Here is a 17,044-nt window from a genome sequence, read left to right as displayed (position 1 = left end):
CACATGACTCGTATATGATTCACATTTGACGGAATGACTGGAGATGCAAGGCAATATTTGAGTGAATTGATTAGAATGAGAGGTAATTGAATCTGGGTTCCAAAGTGGAGAAAGATGATCAAAAAGTAGTGTTGCAACTTGCATGTTGCGTTTTAGCTTTTACCAGAACTACTGTAGAAGATTAACATTGCATGGCCATAAATATTCTCAATATCACTTGTACTTGCAAGTCCTGATGATTTTATATGAAAATATCTTGGAAATTAGGGCAACCCTAAACCAGAGAATTGAAATGGAGATCAGCTAAAGCCTGCGGCATATGGAGGATAAATACATATATTGACTGTTTTATTTATCACTATACACGTAATCGGTACGGGACTTCATCAAAAAATTGAATGGGACAGAGGAAGAATTATATAGTCCAGGTATTCTCAATTTATACGACAAAAAATTTTATTTGAACATTCGACCTTTAAATAAGAAAAAGAATAGGAGGACATGAAAAATCAAAATAATTAGTGAAAATAATATAAAATTATAAAAACACATGTGAGAGCTGAGACAAGACACTACTAGGCAGCAGATGCATATCTCCATAGTCCAGAGATTACATATATAATAAGGTGATACAATGTTGTTGGTGTTACTGTTGGTTTCTTCAGTTTTGGCCCCATTACATCTTACCCAGATTCCCTATCATACCCTCCTGGCCAATACTTGTTTCCTACTAGTTGATCATGTTTATCTTCCATGTTAACCAGATTCCCCAACATACCCTTGCAGTCTACGCCATTTTACAGACCTAGGTTTCCTTGTTGAATGTTTTATCTTTTCATCTCTACTTAAAAAAATATCTCCATCAATCTACTTTGTTGATGAACCATCATGTCTTGGCACACCTAAGCCATAATGGTCACATCTGCTTTCTTCAATGCATTATCATGTCTCTTGTAATCTCTGGCCTTATAAAGTCATGTTCCCCTTTTCTGCACTTTGATTTTCGTAACGTTTTGTGTTTTTTTTTGGCTTGTGCTGCGAGATCATGATCTTGTTAATTGTGTTATTAGGGTGATAATTTGATGAGTTAAGAGGGGTATAAAGGTGGTGGACCGGGAGCATAGGAGGTCTTGACATAAACAAAAGTGATGAGGAGTCAAGAGCCTCGTTCCACCTCTTCTTGTTCAGCTTGTAAGCTGTTGAAGAGGAGATGTGTGCCGAATTGCTTGTTCGCGCCTTACTTTCCGTCTGATGAGCCGAAGAAGTTTGTCAAGGTTCATAAGGTGTTTGGAGCTAGCAATGTGAGCAAGATTCTGAATGAGGTGGTGAAGGAGCAGCGGGAGGATGCTGTCAACACGCTTGTTTTTGAGGCCGAGGCGAGGCTCAAGGACCCGGTTTACGGATGCATTGGGGAGATTGCTTCGTTGCAAGGGAAGATGGCGCAGCTTCAGCATGATCTTGCTGTTGCTAAGGCTCGGCTTGCTCACTGTGCTGTCGTCAAGGCTTCCACTTCGTTGCTGCCAGTTGATGATCAGCTGGAAATGCTTCCTTTCAATCCTGTGTACGATGGATTCTTCGACGGGCAAGTCTTTGATATTGATCAAACTCATGTCGTCGACGGGTTCAGTGAAGCTCCGTTTCTCTTATGATCTCTAGCTGATCTCCATATATATGTCGAACACAGGGATCAAAGTGACTTCATCAATGGCTTTCACGAAGCTCCTTTTCGGTTGTGATCTCTCCTTGATCCTCATATGTACCTGTATGTAAGTCCAGTTTATGATCAGAATCTGTGGTTTCTCTCATGTTACATTAACAATAATAATCAGCATGTGTCCTATAACTTGTAAGCTCCAAAAACGAATCTGACTAGTGCTGTAAGAGTTGCAACAAATTAAAAAAATAAATAAATAATGTGTGATTGATTAACCCAAAGTACATGATAGTCCTTTAAAACAAAGGCAAAGCTGTCCAATCTCATTGAAACGAGACTTGATCCTATCATTTTCATAGCAAAGTCACTTGACAGCATCAGTGTAGAAGAATGATGGTGGAATCAATATTATCTGCACTTGTAATAATAGATAATAATCACAAATTTGACGAATCGTGATCGATACTCAAACCTAACTAGATAAAGGTTACATGTTACAATCAAAAGATAGAGTACAACATTTTGAGAGAAAATTAACTTATCATGTACAACACCACAAATTACAGAGCTGCAATATTACAGTCTTTCATTGCACATAAACTACTACTTCAGGACAAAAGTGCATAGCAATGTCGAAAGGAGGTCGCTAGACGGTGTGTTTTGGGAAGCAACCATTTCCTGGCACTGCTCACTCCATTCTCTGTCTCCACTTGATATAATCTATAACTTCTTTCCTGAAGAGAAGAGAGCAGCACATCATATACTTGTGCTCATATTTACACAGAAGGTCATTGCATGTATTTACATGGAACCAACAAAGCCAGGCATAACAAATGGGAATTATAAACATTTCTTAATAACTTGGCTGAATGCTTATCCAGATAGCAATTACACTTTGTTCGACATTTTGTAAAACATCTCACAATAAAAAAGTTCTTCCACATGCTGTCATTCAGATCACCAAAACATGTGAAAGCTGCATTGCAATTGTACTTCAGATACCAAATGATAAATCTAATAAAAGCCAAAAGGTTTTAGTTGTGCCATTACACAAATCCAGCTTTCTCTCTTCAGGGAAAAAAAATAGCTAACCAGAAAATAATAATGATCAGAAGGGAATACTATATATAGTTCAAACATATAGGCTTACGATAGCAAAGAAACACAAAATTTTTGTTACAAGTTCATGTAAAAGAATTCAATACACCTTACACATAAAGAGCCTCACTAGTAGAGATTCTAAGAGTCTTTACTAGTTCCACATAAAGAGGCCACTCATACCATATAAGCAAGTGTCTTCACAGATTATAACATATATTCCTTGTCATATAATCACTTCAAATAAGAGCTACTGTGTTCAGTGAATTTATAAAATACAAATGATTTATTAAAACCTTTGTGAAAGAAAAATATGGCTCTTCCATAATCTAAATGATGGAAGTTCAAACACATTCACAGATCAGCTTAATTTACCATCACCATATGGTCTACATGAGCCCAAAAAATATTTGATTGACAATCATATACCTACAAGTATATAGAGAACTGGCACTAACATTTAACAGTTAAAACCCTTCTTAAAGTTGGGCTATTTGGATAAACAAGGGAATTTTAACATATATGCAATTTATTAACGTTCTAGCTCGAGATGGATAAGACAAATGGACATCATAAAAAACAACAAACTTCACTGAAAAAGTGAAACTGAACCTATCATCCTAGACCCTGTAAGATTCTCAAGAAGAAGACAAATAGTACTTCAATAATCCTTGCCAAGCATGCCTATTGCATCCTCAGTTTCGCAAACGATACTTGCACACTGAAGAGTTCACCCACTGAGTATCTCTACATACAAGCAGAAGAAACTGCACAGCATGTACAACCTCTCCCCCTCACTTGTATGTTACAATCAAATTATGGCCAGTCAATTGAGATTATTAAATTCTAATTCCTAGAGCCATGTGTTTCTTGTCTCCTATTCTCTTTACCAACTTATTCTGAGAGGATAGAGATAAGACTGAAATTTCTTCACAAATTATGAGTTTCAACTTTTTGATTCCCGTTGACCAAGGCTAAATAGGACATTGTTTTTTGAAAATCACAGTTGGCCTCTTAACTACCTCGTAACCAACAAATTCAACTTTTGACATGATTTGCAGTTAAGGCCCATAGTCCATTCACACAACATTTTTCCATCTTCATCTAGGTTAAAAATGATTGAATCAAATTATCCAATTGTTCAAGCCTAATTTATTATCATAACATTATCAAGTTTTAACATGGAACTTCCTAACACGATTAAAATGAGTCAGGAAAGGATAAATCATGACCTAGGTGGCTAGGCCTCTGCTTCTTCAAGGGATTTAAGAGTGTCTTGTGCAATAGGATATTTCATGGGTATCAGTAGGAACCTGTGAAGCAGGGATACAGGTGCACAGAACGAGGATATTGGGATTCGGCAAGTACGAGGGATATTTTAATTGCAATTAAAATAATATCATCAATATATATAATATTCAGAATAATACGCTCGGTATTCAAACAAAATAAAAAAAACTGATAAAAAGATAATAAACTACAAACTATTAGAGGCACACAACTGTCAAGTAAATACATTCATACACACACACAAGTGTACGTACAATACATATATAACTAGTAGCTACAGTCAACAGATACACATTTATCACATTGTTACATATACACACACCGGAGAACTGGAGAGGAGAAGAAACAACAGATATCTTAGCGGAGAAGAGAAAGGAGCAGATGCTGCCAAATAAATTGAACAGTGACAATTCGCCTCCTCTCTTTCTCGATAAGCTTGAATTTGAAATTAGGATTCAATTGGCAAGTCCCGTTCTTCTCATTCATTTTGCCCAAATAAAATTTACCAATACTGCCCCCACCTCCCAGGTAGGGCTGTTTAACGAACCGAGCTGTTCGCGAACAAGCTCGAGCTCGGCTCGTTAAGAGCTCGTTCGGCACGGCTCGTTAAGTTAACGAGCTCGAGCTCGAACACAAAAAATTGTTCGTTAAGTAAACGAGCTCGAGCCGAGCTTTTAGTATGTTGAGCTCGAGCTCGGCTCGAGCTCGTTCGGCTCGAGTTCGGCTCGTTAAAGCTCGAAAAAATGTAATATTTTCGGGATTTTTTTATAATTTATATATGTTATTGGACTCAGAATTCAACATAATATATATATATTTTAGTGATGTAAACAAAATTTTAGGAAATAATAATTTTATTTGGTTTTTAACAGGCAAGTAGAAGTTTGACTAGTACCGCTAACTAGTGTTTAATCCTAATTTAGTGTTTCAATATTTTAAAAAATATTTTTTACCGATCCAACTGTATGGATGTTAACATATATACATTTTAGTGATATAAACAAAGTTTCAAAAAAATTGAAATTATTAGGTTAGCTATTTTAAGAGTCAACTAGCGGTTTGTCCTTATTTTTTTTCTGGCTCGGCTCGACTCGACTCGACTCGGCTCGGCTCGTATTTGTTCGCGAACAAGCTCGTGTTCGGCTCGTTAGTTAACGAGCCGAGCTTGAACACAATTTTTGTTCGATTAAAAAGCTCGGCTCGGCTCGGCTCGTCAGAAAAAAAATTAAAGCTCGGCTCGGTTCGGTCAAAACTCGGCTCGGCTCGGTTCGTGAACAGCTCTACTCCCAGGGACATCCTGTGGGCAGTTCGACACCCCCTAGGTGAGTCCCTGACTTCTAATTGAGGATCTGAGGGTAAATTTAACGATTGAGAAAAGAGCAAGAATGATACTTAAAAGGGTCTATCTGCATCTAAAGATGCTGACAAAAAATGTCTTCATATGTGGAAAGTAATCTTGTTTCAACAAACTTTTTCACCCAAAAGAATCTCGTGCCCCCCACAATGCCCATGACTTTATCATCTGGATTCCACCATGGTCAGCTCACTTAAATTTATAAATGTGCTTAGCCATATGGTTTGTAGTACACTGAATGGTAGCCACCTTCAACGAAATTTGTTAACGAAATATGCTTGGACATGCTTGCTTAACGGAGGCAGTTTAATGTTTGGTGATATATTGGAGACTTTCAGTATCACTAAAACTCTGGGCATGTCATATTATGTTTCTGTGTATTATTTTGCTTCAGTGAAATTTGCAAGTACCAAACACTTTTTTCTGATTTGCAAGGCCTCTAGCTTCACTCCGACTACATACATTATGAGATGATCTCGTTGCAAAAAGGCTTCACTCTGACTACACACACCTATGAGATAATTTTAACAGCTCGGGGGCTTCACAATGCTATTAGGATGTTTTGCTGTTGACAAATTTCATTAATACATATGTACTGCATATGTTAAGGAACGTTTTCCCTTCTTCCTTGTTAATGGCAGGATGAATTTTATATTCAAAAGTCAAAGGATTTTTAGAAGATAGTTTATAGATATTACAATAGATTCTCTTACTATAAATATCAATTGTATAGTATAGCTAGTATAAGATATCTGGAACTTGTGAATATTACTCTTTACAACTTGCAAAGAGTTCGACCTGAGGTGTTATTTATTATAACAAGAACAATTTGAAAAGTAAAAAACATAGATGATCACTTGAGGTTTTGACCCCATAAAATACAAGGAATAAAAGGTACAAGTTGGATGAAAAACTCAGAAAGTGCAGATTGCAGAATGGAACAAGAAATGGGTACTAAAGAACCAATCCAGGATTTCAAAAAGAAACTTGTAAATTTTAACCTGCTAAGCACACATTATATTGTGTTTAATAAGCACACTAGCATATATAATGTATAAAAACACCATTTGAATCCGCCCAAACCACCCCTTCTCTTTGTAATACTCTTTCAGTTCTAAGAAGATCATCAAATAAATAGTCAAATTCCAAATTAAGATATGCTAGTGCTACTATAATAAAGTCATTTAAACGATTTATTATTTAGGGACAATATATCTCTTCAATAGTTGTTGCAGCATATTACAGCATATATATCTTGCTTATTTGTAATCATATTTGGACCTAAACGGCTATACTTGTTTCAATTCAATCTTCTGGAATAACCATGTTAATCAGAATTTAGAAGCCCCCTACACTTAAGTTGATCGGAAACTACAGAATCCCAGTTCCAAGTGTGCAAAGTCTAATAATAGCTTAAAAGGAAGGCCAAAAATCTTTCAAGTAACACCAGAATAATATTGGTTTTTAAGTAAACCATTAAATTAGATTCTCCCAAAGAATTTCCATGCAATAACAATAGCTTAAAACTTAAAAGGAAGGCCAAAAATGTTTCAAGTACAGACTGCACCTTAATACGTTTTGGGACTTGAGAGATATGAACACATAACAAGCATTTATATAGACATTCATGAGAAATTCGTAAACCACGCTAACTCCATTTCTTCATTTTCTTCCCACTTAATCATCAAACGATGAGTATAACAAAGCCAATCTCGATATTAACACACACAAAAGTCAAATATTGTGCTAATTATCAGATAAATCAGATTATCATATAAGCAAATAACTAATGAGAAGTCCCAAGATCTCACCTCCATTAGACCGGTCATTTCCGATCCGCTTCATCTTCTCGAGCTCAAGCTGTGTATCCATAAACATATTCATCCTCTGAACCTCTAAATCCTTGGTAAACTCCATCCTCTGCTTCTCCAGTTCCATCATCTGTTGCTGCTTCGAACTCTCAATCCTCTCATAAATCTCCCCAAACCTAAGTATCGCCCTCGCCAACTCTTTATACGCACTCTCCTCAGTAAAATCCACATAATCCATTCTCGCCTTTCTACCGCCACTAAAAGCCACATCATCCTCCTCCTCCACCTCCTCTCTACCTCCACCAAACTCCTCACTCTCATCCGAACCACTCGAATCCTCCATCCTCATCCTCGTATTAATCGAATACCCTACCATCTCTTTCGCCTTCGCCTTTGCTAAAACCGAACTCCTCTTCGACTTCTTCGTACCAACACTCATCGAACTCGGTCCAATCAGCTCCTCTAACCGATAAAAGAACGGCCACTTCGACGGCGCCGCCTTCAATTTCTCAACTTTGTACTTCTTCTTAAGCGTATCAATCCGGTTCTTACACTGAATATCGGTCCGCGGCGGTTTAATCCCGGTCCGATGAACATTCACCGCGTCGGCGACTTGCCTCCAGTCTTTCTGCCGGAGATTACCGCGATTGAGATGCACGTAACGCTCGCCCCAAGCTTCGATGAGCGTCTCGGTGGCGGCTTCGCTCCAGCAGTCGTCGCGGCCGCCGCCAGGGCGGCGCGTGGGAGCGAGTGTGATTTGATTGTCCATAAGAGAGAGGGTTTAGATCTGACGTGGCAGGTTGCTAAAGTGCGCCGGAGGTGTAGGATAAGAAGGAGAGAGGAGAGATGAAAGGGAGAGAAAAGGAGAGAAAGAGGGTGAAAAAGTGGCCGTGCATTTGGTTGACCGGAAGGGGGTATCGGTCAGGTTAGTTTGACGGAGTGAGTTAAGTTCTCGGTAGTCGACAATTTTACTTTTTTTTTTCACCTTCCTTGTCTTTTTTACAGTTTTACTGTTTTCTACCACAACTTTTGTAATTCTTATCGTGCTAATATTTTACCCCATTTTTAACTTCAAGCTTCAAGGTGTGACTTTCTTTCTTCTTTGCCCTCCTGCAAAGTTCTGAAAAAAAAAAAAATTAGTGCGATTTGAGTTTAAATATATATCAATATTGTGTTTTGTTTCTGATTTAAAATTATAAAAAAAATTATTTAACTTCATATATATCTTAATTATCACATATAAATTAATCATTTCAAGTATATCACATTATTTAACTAGAAATTTCAAATTTATTTCAATATATCACATTATTAGTTCAAATTAATCATTTTGATTATGTCTAAATAGACTATTACTAGTTACAAATTTATCAGCTCATAGGAACCAACTAAAAAACTAAATTTATTCGTATTAATACTTTTCATATGACGGAAGAAGAATGAACGAAAACAAAATCTCTTTCAAAAAATAAATATTTTTATATAATGCTCTCACATTCTTTTAGATAATTATTTCGAAACATACCTTGGTTGAAAGTTTTTCTATTATGCAACCATTCATGAACTTGTTGCAAAAAATAGTGTTCGATTTCTACAATTTCTTATTAGTGTATCTTCTTGAATCACCATTTTCCTTGATCACATTTCTGAAAAATTATAAAAAAAAAATTTGAAATTTAACTTCATATATATCTTAAATATCACATATAAAATATGAAGATATCGATAAATTAGGTTAATACATTTATTAGAAAAATATTGCCACTTAAATGTTTTATCTTGAATTGCAAGATTAGATATGATCCATGAATTACGCTCAGTTCACTATTTTATATTTATATATATCGTCTTATTCCAATAAAAAAAATTAAAATAAAAGATATAAAGCATGCAAACTAATCGGGAGCTGGGAAAAAAATATAGTAAACTAAGACTTCGGGAAAATATTGTCTATTTTTCACACATTTTAAAGTGCATCTGAAAATTTATGGTTCCGTTCGAAATCAGACATGGGATGGGCCATTACGAAAAAACTTCGGGAGTTACGAAAGAATCATACCCTGGTTTTAAAATATATTTTTTCAGAATAAAATTTTAGACATTAATTTGTTATTAACAAGAAAAAAAATTAAAATAATTTATTAAACTATATTTCATAGAAAGTTTATAATGCGGGTTGAATCCTTTGTCTCAAATGTAAACAATCAAAATCAATGGAAACGATATGTACTTATAAATTGCTATTGGATTAAATTATTAATATATGTGTATTATATAATAAATTATACTATATGTTACAATATTATATCAAACTTTGCAAGCTATGCTAATCTTTTCGGTTTTTAAACTATCTTTTTATTAATATATTTAGTTGAAACATATCATCGGTTGTATATTAATAATTATATATCATAATATTTTTTATATGTATGATGAATGTGTTATTTTTAGAAAATCGGTTTATTAGTCAGAAATCTGAAAAAAAAAATAATGTGTTTTAGTTGAAAAGGATTAGTTGTTATGTTGTTCAATGTTATTTTTAGAAAAAATGAGTTTTTTTAGTTGGAAAATATAAAGAAGATAATAATTTTAGTTGAAAAGAATAATTAATTTTATAAAAAGGCCAAGAGTTCGGCCCAAGTATATACCGACCAAGAGTCCGATTGACCAAAATTTTGAAATTTCGATTTTAATACTATAGTATAGATATGAAACACCTTAAATATATTTGGTTTCATACAATAAATTCGTACCGCATGTAAGAAATATCAATTCTTGATTTAAAAGAACGAGATTTATGAAAACTATGCTCAAATGCAGGGGTGTACACGGGTTGGTGAAACCGACCGAACCAACCCAAACCGACCATATATCACCTGAACCAATCCGAATTTTTTTGACCCATTGATAATTGGATTGAAAAATGAGTAACCCGATTTAATTGGGTTGGACACGGGTTTCGGTTTTTTTTAACCGATCCAACCCAACCCGATTAAAAAATATTAAATTACATATAAAAATCATTCACCCCACCCTAGTAACCCATAATATGTTAGCCTAGTTCATTTAACTAATTGTTGATTTGTTGTATTTTGCAATTGTTGATTTGTTGTGCTTTACTAATTGTTTCTGTTCAACTTGATTTTTAAATTTATTGCTGTAATTCTAAAGTTTGTGGTATCGAGCTTAACTTAGTATCGAGCTTTAATTATTTTGATCAGTAGTGCAAGTTTCTTAAGATGTTATAGTGATTAACTCATTTTGTATACACCGGGTATTTCACATGCTTCTTGTAGTACATTCGGTTAAAATTTTATCTTTTTATGTGTCGAAATTTGGTTTTGCTAGATTATGGAAAAGAAATTATTTTATATTTCATAATCCGATCAAACCGATCCGAACCAATCTGAACCGAAGTAATACAAATTGGTTTGGGTTATGAATTTATTTTTCATGGTTTGGGTTGAGAATTTGAAAACCCGATTTAATTGGGTTGGATCTTTAAATTTCTTTAACCCGCCCAACCCGAACCGTGTACACCCTGCTCAAATGGACATCAATTAGATACTTTATAAAAAATAACTTCGATTTGCTGATGCAACCCATGAATTTCGGTTGAGGGATCAGGATGGGCTTTCCAAGCCCATGCTATATTACATAGTCAACTTGGCATGAATTGGCCGGCATTGTAGCCTACTCATAAGTCTAAAAATCACTTATTTCATTGATTTATCTGTTTATTCGATTTTTTGATTTAACTAATAATTTTCAAAATTAATATATAATAAATTTAATTTTATATTATTTTAAAATATCCAATTTATTATCTTGATTAATCATTCACTTAAACAGTAGTTCTACTGATTAATTACGATTTCCGCTTTTTATCATACTTACCAACCCAGTTAATGGATCTTTAAAAATAGTTGGCAGAAATATTCTCTCTTTTTTCCCCGTATAATGTTATGCATCTCAAATTTTGTTCTAATTTTTGTTTCTAAATATGATAAAATACACAAAGATGATTTTAATTGAATGATTTATATGTATGAGAACATATTATTATTAATGCAGGTATAACAAATCAAATATTACCGACTAGAATATTAAAAAAAATAATTAAAAATAAATTTAAAATATTTAGCATTTTCCTTTTCATCATCTATTTTCAATTATATGTCTCACAACTTCTAATTACGGCTGATCACGAGATCGCAACTCGTTAGTTATGTAATTTATTTCAGAAATGATATTTGTACATATTAAATTAATTATTTGACATTTTCTTAATTTTATTGAGCAGAACAAATTAATTTTATTCGCCTAAACCTTTTCATAGCCCATGTTCTGAAAAGGAAATAAATTTCATGTAAAATAAAAGAAAATAGACCGATGAATGAAATAAATATGGGGGCTGCTCGGAAAGATATGGAAAGGGGACCAACTATGTGCTGTTGTAGACAGTAGCAAACAAAGATGCCGGTAATTCAGTGGAATTTTGTGCCGCCATCATTTAATCATTTGACAAATGCTTACATAGTTCCGAGGATTATATTAATAGTATAATTATATTTTAATAACGGTTTTTTTATGGTGTGCCCATGGGCACACATTAAGCACCAAAATTTATGAAATTGGAGGGTTTCTATTGGCTTACCTTCTTTATTAATGGTGGACCCCCTGCAGTTACAACAACCACACCAATCAAAACCCTCCATTTTTATTAATTTTAGTACTTAGCATGTGCCCATGGGCACACACTAGCCAAACCGTTTTAATAAACAGCCATATCTCTGTGTGGCGATATTTTTTGTCACAGGCTTGTTCACTGTATTTGTATTGGCTAGGTGCGTCAGTTTGGTTTTAAGTTTCGAAATTTATTCAGATTTCAACCTATTAAATGCTAGCGTAATTTGTACGAGTTGAAATGTTGGTCTTATATTGTTTTCTATTAGTTCTTTAATTGCGGATTATCAGAGTTAAGTGATAGTGTAAGTCCAAAATTAACTATTTTTGGCTTTAATCATGAGTTTGCAGAAATGGTGGTGATTGTGACTGTGAAGCATATATTGAGTATTGATGAAGAAAGCCGGGAAAAGATCATAAAGAAAATTAATTCGACAAAAACGATGACTAGGAAAAGGAAAGAAAGAAAATTAATTGAAGTATGGAGAGAATTTAGAAGAGGAAGCGAGCGATAAACAAAATGTTCTCTCATCTTCTGTTTGACCTAAGATCAGAGGTGACTATTGTATATAAATAAAGGCTCATCTTTCATCATAAAAAATATTTATATTATAAGAATATTTGTATATGTAATCTCAACTACTAGTATAATTGAATAGTTGAAAAACAAATTAGATTTAATTGTGCGAAATCAATTATAATGATATTGTTTCTTGGAAGACGCCGAAAGCTGACATAAACTAGATTGCTCGAGAAATCATTATATTCATTTTAGCTTCAAATATTGCATAGTCGGTTGGGGATTTATTCCTACTGAGTCTTATTTAAATTAATGAAATTTGTTTTGAATTTGTCCAAAAAAAAAGGATAATTACCGTTGAACTTTTTGTTAAACGAGTTTCTAATTATTTTCTATTAAGTTAATTTCTCGTACTCGTAGAGTACGTAGCTATAGGAATCAGAAAATGGTTACTTTGGATAACCAAATTCATGCATGTTAATGAATTTGGAATTATTTTGTCCTGCTGAGAAAGTTATTGATCATGAGCCAAATATTACAAAATACAAACTATTTGACCAAGCAGATATAAGCTTGATAAGTTGATAACGTCTACCAAAAGAAAAGTTGTGGAATATCTACTTGAAGATTTCATGCTATTCCGTGGATCCGTGAACAAATAAGGGTCTCTTGCAAGATCAAACCAAACAAATCTTGTGTTAAATTTATCAGACATCACACAATTCTATAGTTTATGATTGTATTCATGTCGTACGTGATTTAAATATGTTAAGGATAGTTAAGTTCAAGTGCTTTTCGAATATTAGATATGTGATTTTTCATTTCCAACTCATACTCGGTTGATGTTTGGTTCAAAATTAATACATCGTTCAATATTTATATTTATATTGAAGAGAGAGAATATGAAACATGATCTGAGTTAGGTGTTAGGGTTATGAAATGATGATGACATCGGGTACTCTCTGCGCAAGTATTTGATCATATTATTGCGCAAGTATTTGATCATATTATTTCTAGATTGTCCAGAGTTGGATTTGGGATCATTTTATTTTAAATGCCGGATATTAAGGGTTAGGATCTGAATCGAATATGAACCAATATCGTATTTTCTAATTTTTTAACCACGTAGTTTATAATTCACCGAATTCGAATATGATGCACTAACATTAAATATATCTATATATATATATATATATATGGGAGGGATCAGCGAGGAACTCAAGTATCCGGGTAACTTAGGAACTTTTCATCACAGCCGTCCAACACATGTTTTAGTATAACTGTATACACGCACCCATTTTGTGCAGAAACACGTAGCCACTTATACTTTTCTATTTTGAGTTTATATTTCAAATTAATAATGTGTTTTATTTTTATTTTGATATCATATTTTTTATAATCCATATTTTTAATTTTTGGGTGTGTTCTTAAATTACACTACCTATATTCAAATACTTCAAAAATTATACTGAACATATTTAAAAGTTATTATTTATATCTGTTTAAAAATGGTATGCATATATTCTTATCATTCATTTTTCGAAAATTTATTTTCTGTATTTTACATAATTTTAAGCGTTTATTTAAATAATAATATTTGTAAGATAAAAAATAATATGTTCTGTATTTAAAAACTTACAACATATTTATAATAACAAAACTTAAAAGAATTAAATATATAACTAATAAAATACACATGCGGGAAAAAATATAAAATAAAATATTTACACAAATAAAAATACAGGACATGCTAAAAATGAAAAACAATCAAAAAGAAAAAGAAATTTATATATAAATTAAAATACAGAACATGTGAGATACTGTAGTATAATAAAAATACAGGACATCCTAAAAATGAAAAACAATCAAAAAGAAAAAGAAATTTATATATAAATTAAAATACATAACATGTGAGGAACTGTAGTATAATAAAAATACAGGACATGCTAAAAATGAAAAAGAACAAATATATAAAAAAAAAAAATACAGAACATAGTATTTGTGGTATTCTATATTTTTTATTATTCAATTCCTTATTTTCTATAAGATCATAATATTTTTGTCTAGTAGGTTTTTACAGAACTTGTAAATATTTACAGAACTTCATTAGGTTTGAAAAGAGCATGTGTCTTCCTATATTCACGCCGTGTCTTTTTTCTGAGAGTTAACAGGTTACTAGTTTTATGGATCCTCAAGGAGAAGGCCCCTATATATATATATATATATATATATATATATATATATATAAAGATGACAAAATGAATTATATTTTATAAAAATTTAACTTAAAAAAGATCTTAAAATCTTATAAAAATGATGACTATTTACTTATAAATGTAATGGTTAAAAATATAATCTATATATAAGTTTCGAATAAGATGATAGGTCATATTCTTGTATTCGGGTAGAATCATATTATGAGAAATAATATGAGACCTCTGAACCGTTGAACCGTTATATGAGAGCTCGTATTCGATCATATTATATTCGGATTTAATTTTTTCAGTAGATTTGGATCATTTTTAAAACGGATACAAGACATATATCATATTTTTGAGCCGGATATAAACCGGAACACTAGATATTCTCCGGATCGATTAGCAACCCTTGAGTAATCACTTTATTAATCTCTATTTATATTAGTATATGTAAATTGTTAATACTAAATAAAATTAATGTTAAAAACATATAAAGTATTAATTTAAAAAATTAAAGTAATTATAATAAATCACTTCAATTTATATTAAATCAATCATACTGATTGCACGTTTCAACCAAACATATGATATCATAAGAGCAAGTCCAATGGTGAGCTATATCTTGTGCTATATCTATATTATAGCTCAAAATCATAAAATTTCAACTCCAATGGTGTGCTAAACTTGGTGCTAAAATAGCATATTGATATAGTTGGTGCTATATTTAGCACAAACTATAGCAATAGCTATAATTGCCACCTCATCAAAAAGCAAAAAAGTGGAGGGAAATGAATAAAAAATAGATTTATATCTCAACCTATTCAAGTACATGAATGCACATATATGAATTTGGCACAAGATATAGCACCAACCATTGGAGATGTGATATTATTTTAGCACCAAAAACCACTTTTTGGTGCTATATTATAGCAATAGCTACACCTATATTTAGCTCACCATTGGACTTGCTCTAATATATTAACATCATCCTTATCTTAATCTGATTCTGACTCTTAGTTCCAATCTCATAACCCCTCTCGAATCAAATTAAACGACTCTTAATTGTGAGACAAATAGTAGCAGAAAAGCTTACTAGCTTAGTACTATGAGCTTTCCATGAAAGTAATTGGTGGAATCTTTGACATCAGAATTTGGATGATTAATTAGCATTTCCATAAAAATTGTTCCCCAGCAGAAAGCCTTCAGATGAATGTATATGAAGAGGAAGAAATCCGCAATAATATATCAGATACTGTTACACATTCCCCTGGTTTCGCAACGTGAGTCGTGGGTGGGGTGGTATAGATAATAGAAATGCTCGCACACAGATCAATTAAACTTTAGATAAGATTAGTACTGTTCCAGCCATGTCTCTGCATGCATATATGCCTGCTCCCCGTGTGGCGACTTGCGATATTGCATAACTTTATGTGTGCGTGTGTATATACACGCTATTACCCTAATATATCGAAGATCGCAAGTTAATATATAACAACTTCAGTTATAAAAAACTCTACCAAAATATAAGTTGTCATATTAAATATAAAAAATCTACATTTTTAGAGTGGGTTTGGTTTGGTTTATCATCCCTGGACTCGTGAATATGAAATAAATGTATTGAACAAGTGCCGGATAGGAGTTAGGACACAGTAAATATAGAGAGGACAAAAATGAAAAGAAAAAACATCATGCTATTCCCTTTTCGCCCAAAGCGTATCTTCAACCACTTTGTGGGGTTAGATATCCATAATCTCGCGTGAAGTTATCATAGTCGGTAGGATTTTCACGCAATTCATGTGGACTTATTTATTTCCCGTTCAATTCTCTGTCTTTCTACTCCATTGGGAGTAAGAATATACTTTTCTTGTTATTATTATTTTAATTTAATACTCAGACTAGGGCAATTCATCTATTTTTGTTGGGGTCAATTAGATTAGGGAGTGTTTTATCGAATTTTGGAATTGAAATGAGATTAATAAATTCAACTTTAATTTAGTTGTATTTCAGTTATTGTTTATTTCGGTTATGATTAATTTTAATTGAGCTGTTCAGTCTTAAGCTTATAACTCATACAATGCACGAGTGATTGATAATATTTGTAATTTTAAATTTAATTGAAATATAAACGATCACACTCATCGAATTTTTAAATGTTTTGACTTAATTGAACATAAAAAAAGATTAATAGAACACAGTATATGTATATATCAAGGAGACCCGTTGAATAATACCGACCGACTGATAAAACTCGACCGACCAATAAAATTACTAATATTTCAGTTTTAATAGTATAATAATAATTATAATAATGATGATGATGTGATATAGTGTACTCCGTCTGTCCCTCTCATTTCTTTACAGTTACTATTTTGGGATGTCCCTCTCATTTCTTTACGTTACTATAAATAGTAAATTTTTTCCATCATTACTCCC

At 32.9% G+C, this 17,044-nt stretch overlaps 2 protein-coding genes across 2 annotated transcripts; one reads left to right on the top strand and one right to left on the bottom strand.

Annotated features, from left to right (window-relative positions):
- Nucleotides 1–580: 580 nt before the first annotated feature.
- Nucleotides 581–1,929, top strand: LOC108214957 (LOB domain-containing protein 21). Its single transcript, XM_017387230.2, has one exon. The coding sequence runs from the start codon at nucleotides 1,149–1,151 to the stop codon at nucleotides 1,647–1,649; it is 501 nt and encodes a 166-aa protein (XP_017242719.1). The 5' UTR covers nucleotides 581–1,148; the 3' UTR covers nucleotides 1,650–1,929.
- A 149-nt stretch (nucleotides 1,930–2,078) lies between these two features.
- On the bottom strand, nucleotides 2,079–8,161 carry LOC108214956 (trihelix transcription factor ENAP1). The gene is made up of 2 exons (XM_017387229.2): nucleotides 7,208–8,161; nucleotides 2,079–2,388 (listed from the first exon to the last, which is right to left on the bottom strand). The coding sequence occupies exons 1-2, from the start codon at nucleotides 7,974–7,976 to the stop codon at nucleotides 2,375–2,377; spliced, it is 783 nt and encodes a 260-aa protein (XP_017242718.1). The 5' UTR covers nucleotides 7,977–8,161; the 3' UTR covers nucleotides 2,079–2,374.
- Between the last annotated feature and the right edge of the window lie 8,883 nt (nucleotides 8,162–17,044).

Source organism: Daucus carota, chromosome 3 (assembly GCF_001625215.2).
Source record: "Daucus carota subsp. sativus chromosome 3, DH1 v3.0, whole genome shotgun sequence".
In the NCBI taxonomy this organism is placed as follows: Eukaryota; Viridiplantae; Streptophyta; class Magnoliopsida; order Apiales; family Apiaceae; genus Daucus; species Daucus carota.
Note: the sequence above shows the minus strand (reverse complement) of the source record. Positions and strands in the feature narration are given on the sequence as shown.